General features: G+C 40.0%; 1 protein-coding gene across 1 annotated transcript; it reads left to right on the top strand.

Moving 5' to 3' along the window:
* Positions 1–5919: 5919 nt before the first annotated feature.
* Positions 5920–6972, top strand: LOC113562592. Its single transcript, XM_026972380.1, has one exon. The coding sequence runs from the start codon at positions 5920–5922 to the stop codon at positions 6970–6972; it is 1053 nt and encodes a 350-aa protein (XP_026828181.1).
* The last annotated feature ends 212 nt before the right edge of the window (positions 6973–7184 follow it).

Raw genomic sequence — 7184 nt, 5'->3', positions numbered from 1 at the left:
GTTTTTAATTCTAATTAAAATCATCGTGAAAATTCGTAAAATATTTGTCTAAAAAATAAAAAGAATATATGTAAAGCAATGGTTCCTTCATTCTTATTTCATAAATTACACACATTATTTCTCGTTCGAAACCAATATAAACGTAGCACAACACAATGGGAAATGTTTATTTTGTCATCGCAATATAGAAAACATACCTTGTGAATCGGTATTTCCACCGTTTAAAATAGATGCATCTCTGTGAGCACCAACATAAATGTCGCACAATGGTTCCTTCATTCTTATTTCATAAATTACATGCATTATTTCTCGTTCGGCTATATTAGTTGATGCATCTCTGTGAGCACCAACATAATCGTCGCACAATAGTTCCTTCGTTCTTATTTCAGAAATTACACGCATTATTTCACAATTCCAATATAAACCAATATAAACGTAGCACAACACAATTATCACACTCTACCAAATTGTTAACCTCCACGCGAAGACAGCCGCGCGATGGTAATCTAAACTGAACATAACGCACAACGCGAATCGAGATAACCAATTAGCATCGCAGAAAAGAGGCAATAATGATTTCGATTTGATTTAACACGGCTTTTTAAGAATGGAAAGATTACTCATCAATACTTTTATAGCACACTTAAAATTGATACATAATGTATTATCATCTACATTTATATGTAAGCAAAGAAATTGCACGCGCAGTTTCACTAACATATATTCATTTAAACGCCATTTGTTATTGAAGCATCCACTTGAAAATAATAATAGTTTCATTACTGATCTGCATTCATTTCATAGTGATGTATCATGTCCAGAGATTATAAGCCAAGATATATTTGAAAATTATATCGATTCGAAAAACGTACTGACAGTGCAAGGTTGCGAAAACTTAATAAGTAATTCATCAATAACGTTATAACAGTTTGATAATATAGTTACTAAAAATGCTACTTTATTTGTTTCAAAACTATATTCTAACAATGTCTTATCACGATCACTTGCACATAAAATAATAGAATATGTAAGCAATTTGTATGGCGTTACTATTGAAATTATAAAATGTAAGTACGAATGTGAAGAAACGAAATGAAATGTACCATTTGACATAAAAGATATGTGTATAGGTTTACAAAATGCTTTCGCCAATTTTAAAACAGAACATCTAACATTACAACTTCTTATACGACATGGATATTTTATTATGCCGCAATCTGTTGACATCGGTGCAACACTACATCCAAAACGTATAAAAGTGCATAACGGCATGGATGTAGTAAATATAGATATACAAATTATTCCAATGAGACCTCTTTTAACAAAATTCTTACAACTACCAAATGTGTTCGACACAATCGTGAAATATATGCGCGAAAATGAAAACAGTGAGGAATTAACTTCTGGTCTTCAGTGTGAAATATGGAGATATCTCAAAGACCAATTTTCAGAGAAGATAGTTTTACCCCTTCTCTTATATTTTGATGATTTTGAAATTAACAATCCTCTTGGATCTCATAGTGGTATTAATAAAATTGGTGTCGTATATTATACTATACCCAGTATTCCAAATGACTATTCAAGTTTACTAGAAAATATATTTTTACTTCAAATGCACAATACGAAATATCATAGTTTGGTAACAAAAGCACGTTTTGTTATATAATAAATGAGATCAAAGACTTAGAAACCAATGATTTAATTATAAATGTAGGCGATAAAGAACAGAAAGTATATTTTGCCGTCATAGGAATTGTAGATAATCTAGGACTTCATACAATTTTCGGTTTTTCTAAAAGTTTTAATTCGATATATTCCTGCAGAGCTTGTTTAGTTGATAAACATATTCTTCAAAAACAGACATTAGAAAGATCCGAAATGTTAAGAACTCGTTTAAATTATGATGCTGATTGCATTACAAAAAGTCATGATATACAGGAAGAATGTGTTTTCAACACAATTGCCAGCTTCACGTCGTTGAAAATATATGTTTCGATGTAATGCATGACATTTTTGAAGGAATTTGCCGATATGAAATTGCTAAATTTTTGAATATTTTGATAAACAGAGACAGGCCATTCTCTTTAAATACTTTAAATGATAGAATACGCTATTTTGACCCTATTACTAACAACGAAAATATTCCACTTATTGTGACCTCTGCATCCTTAAAAAAAGAATTTCTTTTAATTTCAGCATCAGAGATGTCTACTTTAGTTAAGTTTGTAACGATGCACCCCTCCGCATCGTATTTCCGGCCGAACATCCGCCGATGCCGCCCGCCCGAACACCAGGCGGGCGAAGACCTGGCGCTGTGCGCCAAAACAACGTACAAACAAGTTAACCGGTTCCTAAGCCGAGCTACTCCGGTGAAGGCCGGAAGGGGGCGCGATGTCCTCCGTACCGCCGCTCCAACGCCGCCGCCGATCGAACCCCCACCGGAGGGAACAGGGTATAAAAGAGGCTGTATTCAGCTGAGGGACACACTAGTCCGATCCGACTTCCGAATCCGACGCTACGATCCGAGCTTTCAATACGAATTCTCGATCTACGCCGCATCCGAACTCCAAGCCGAATCCGAATCCGATCTATCCTGGTCCGAACCGGGGTCAAGTGTTCTTGGCCTCCGCTAAGTGTTCTTAGTGAGACGACCAGTCCGATCCCCGCCACCGATTCTCTCGACACCGCACCGTTCACGGGGGTCAAGCGTACTTGGTCTCCGCCGAGCGTTCTCGGCAACGGTCTGTTAGAGGTATCCGTGCGCAAACCGTCACACACACCGAACTCGCGCCCGGGGGTGAAGCGTTCTTCGCCTCCGCCGAGCATTCTCAGCCACGAGCTCCGGTCAGACGACTATCCGTCTTTCGTCACTGCACCGAGCGCGGGGTAAAGTGTTCTTCGCCTCCGCCAAGCGTTCTTGGCCCGGTCAGGAGACATTTCCTACTCGCCATTACGTCGGGCTACTAGCATCGGCGCAACGCGATACAATAACAACAGGGGGGCAGGTGTTATCTTCGCGCCGCGACACTAACCACGCCCCGCGAATCTGAAGCCACGCCGCCCGATATAAGAACACGACGACCGCACCAATCGTCAACACGGTGCAAACCATTGTATATAGTACGTTTGAATAAACCATTACGTTGTTGGAAATCTCGTCTCTTCACTGCCCGCGACCTAACAACCGAACCCATATCCGGCGAGCCTATCCGTGCATAAGCACAACCGAACCGGGGTCAGGTCGTTTTAAGTTTCTTGGTATACTTATTGGCGATTTAGTATCTTTCAAAAATAAAATCTGGGATTTATATATTTCTCTTAGAGAAATTATATGTATAATAATGGCACCGATATTTACGAAAGACACTTGTAGATTACTAGAGACACTCATTTCGGAACATCACGTATTATACAGGGTGTTAAAAAAAAACCATTCAATATTTATATGGTAGATAGGACACACTATACTGAGTAAAAAAACCTAAGTAAGCATAGGGCGAAAGCTCAACCGTTTCTGAGATATAAACATTTTTGTATGTTAGCATCATGATTGACTTACTGGCTTCTACGTATCGCATGCGATATTTACCTTAATGTTCATAAACCGCGTTCTAAATATCCTCATTCTATTTCCATACATACTTCTGTTACGTCCAAGAGACTCCATAGTTCCTCGCTTCCAAGAGAATTAATACATCCAAATAGTTTAACTCTTCATGCTGCGTCGAGATCAGGGAAGGGGAGTGCAGGGAGCCCCGTGGTCTCACTAAGACTCATGCTAAGTGATGAATGAAAACTCTTGAGATGCTGGCCACCTGCACTCCACCGAAACACTACATGGCCGAAACATACCGCGTGTATGCGGCTAATATCAAACAACTAAGAATTGCTTCAGATCGGGGAAAGCTGGAGCGGCACTTGAGAGATGTCACCCGCGAAAAGTAATAAATTAACTCACAGAATTTTTATACTAAGAATTGCTTCAGATCGGGGAAAGCTGGAGCGACACTTGAGAGATGTCACCCGCAAAAAGTAATAAATTAACTTACTGAATTTTTATACTAAGAATTCAGACACGCGTGGCCCAGTTACTTATAAAAAAAATTAATCTGGACCAACGCGACGAACATCCTGTTGGTCATATTAAGGGGAGTCAAGGGGTGGTTCATCACAAGTGCCGCATTATAATTCCCGAAAAACATTATCATAAAGCTGTCTGTTTATACCGCGATAATTATTAGAGCGACCACTAGTTTATAAAAAATTATTATTCCCAGAATTAGAATTCCCCACTTTTAGCATTTTCAGCCATATATAAAGAGAGCGATCTGGCCGGAGGGCTCTTCTCCAAAAAATTTATTCCGTGATACTACGTGAAAGTCTTGATACGAAAAGTCTCGAAACAGTTTCTAAGTCCAGCGGTTGAGTCGTAGAGTCAGTGAATTTCTCAGCTCTAACTCATTTCTGGCCAGCTCGACTCTCTACTCCGTGGCAGCAATCGAAGACTTCCAAACGAAGATATACTCTACAAAGCAAGAAAGTAAACCGAACATCTATCATTCGATTTATTTTCTTCCCTTCCGATTTTATTTTGCTGGAACCTCCTTAATTTGTAATAATGATCAAAGAGTTCATTACCGTTTTCCCCTTTAAGTGGCTCACTTAGAACGCGGAACAGAGAGTTCGTCTCACCCCGCGGAGACATTTTCGGCCAACCGAAGGGCAGCTTCTCCCGAATCTACGGCGACCGCTCGCAACAATTGCGATTTAACACCGAGTCCTCTTCCTCGTGATTCAATCGACACGCACACACCTTCCCCCATTTCCTCTTCAGATTCCTCAGTCGATCATAGATCCTCTCCTTCACCATCATTTTCTTCTCAGACCGATTTCCCTTTTTCCCTCCCAAACCTATCCTCTCCATGGTTTTCGCCTATTCCTTCCCCGGAGCTTGACCAATATTTGCTCCCTTCTGATACTGAGGAACATTCGGTTCCTCTTTCAGAAATCCCGCTTTCTCTTCCCCTCGACACCCAAGGATATTGTTTCCCCTCCCTTCCGCAAATCCGTTCCTTTTACGAATTCGGTCTAGAGATCCTGAGAGAGTATACTCTCGACTTTTTCCCCATATAACTTCTACCTCTTCCACCTTCAGCTTTCCTTGTAGGACCTGATCCCGTGGACATTACGCGATTGAGAGAGGTATTGTCCACCGCAAGTCCTAATTCCGTCGTTCCTGTCATCACCCGAAACAGACAACATCCAGTTTTAATCCCGGTGTCTTTCCTTCAACCTCTGCTAACCCACGATTTCCTACCACCTTTATCCTCTCAACATCATACTTAAGATTCGTATTTTATTATTTAATTATTGTGAAATTTCATTAATTTTTTTCCCTCTTTTATATTTTAATTAATTATATATATATATATTTAATTTTAATCCGTGCGTCAAAAGAAAACGGCGAATTGTATTTAAAAAAAAACAACAATATATTATGATCTTTTTATTTAAATCGCAGTATTATTTTTTTGACCTCATCCTTCATTTTTCTTGCCAACTTTTCGCACGAGGTTCTATCCTTGGTAAAAGGGATTCAGTTCCCTTGCCTAAAAACGTACCACGAGCTGACCCTTTCGTGTGTTCGGGTTATTGCGACCTAAGGTCGTAGGCCCTTACAGCGAAGCGTATGGGTAGGCTCGACTCGAGATTTCTGCGGCTAAGTGCCCACGAAACTCGACAAGCGTCTTGTTCCGCCCCACTGTAGAGCCGTCGGAGCTCTGGACGTAACACTTCATAACAGAAGATTTCACCGGCAATCAGTCAGTTGTCATCAACCGGCGATTGCGGGTGTATTTAGTGATTACACAGTTACAAAGTATCGTGCTTAAAATGTCAGCGTATTATTCTAATGAAGAAATGGCAGATATGCATTTTATGTATGGTCGTGCTAATGGAAGTGCTTTAGCTGCACGACGTCTTTACATGGAAAAGTTTCCTAATCGAAGAGTTCCCTCTCATACGCTGTTTAAAAATCTTCACCACCGTCTTTGTAAATCAGACTCATTTAAAACTCGCCATCAAAACTCTGGCAGACCTAGATCTGTATCGACGCCCAATACGGAGAATCGCATTTTAAGGATTGTAGAAGAAAATCCCGGAACCAGCGTAAGAAGAATATCCGATGCCGTAGGAATCAGTACTACTCTTATTTGGAGAACGCTTCATGAGCAGTTACTCTATCCATACCATATCCAACGAGTGCAAGCACTCACTCCGTCGGACTATCAAGCAAGAATGGAATTTTCACAGTGGCTACTCGTTAAATGTGCTTCGAATCCGAATTTTGTATCTCGCATTTTATTTACCGATGAAGCTTCATTTATACGAAATGGAATTACAAATTTCCAGAATGATCACGTACGGGCAGAAGAGAATCCTCACGCACTTATTCAAACAAATCACCAACACCGTTTTTCGTTAAACATTTTGATGGGCATTATTGGAGATCACCTCATTGGTCCTGTAATACTCCCAAATCGGCTTTCAGGTGCTGCTTATCTCAATTTCTTGGTTAATACATTACCTCAGTACTTGGACGATATGCCTTTGGCAGAAAGATTATCGATGTGGTACATGCATGATGGAGCTCCACCTCATTTTGTGCGTAATGTGAGAGAGCACTTAAACACGGTGTTCGGTCAAAGGTGGATTGGATGTGGTGGACCAGTTGCATGGTCCCCTCGATCTCCCGATTTCAACCCTTTGGATTTCTTTTTATGGGGATATTTAAAAACCAAAGTGTATTCTTCACCGATAAATGACTTAGAAGAATTACGAAACCGAATCCACAATGCTTGTGAAATCATTCGACAGAGACATAGAATTTTCGAGAGAGTTCGCGAATCTGTAAGAAGAAGATGCCAAGCGTGTATGGAAATGGAAGGAGGACATGTGGAACACCTTCTCTAAATATCGACTCACGTCGCATGTGATACGTAAAAGCCAGTAAGTCAATTATGATGCTAACATACAAAACGTTTATATCACAGAAACGGTTGAGCTTTCGACCAATGTTTACTTAGGTTTTTTTACTCACATATAAACCTACCCAAGTGGAACACTCCGATTTTTTCAAATTTGCACAAATGTAGAACTTTGAAAAATATTTGACCCATATTTTT

Source organism: Ooceraea biroi, chromosome 9, assembly GCF_003672135.1.
Source record: "Ooceraea biroi isolate clonal line C1 chromosome 9, Obir_v5.4, whole genome shotgun sequence".
NCBI lineage: Eukaryota > Metazoa > Arthropoda > Insecta > Hymenoptera > Formicidae > Ooceraea > Ooceraea biroi.
This window is presented reverse-complemented; position numbering and strand designations above follow the sequence as displayed.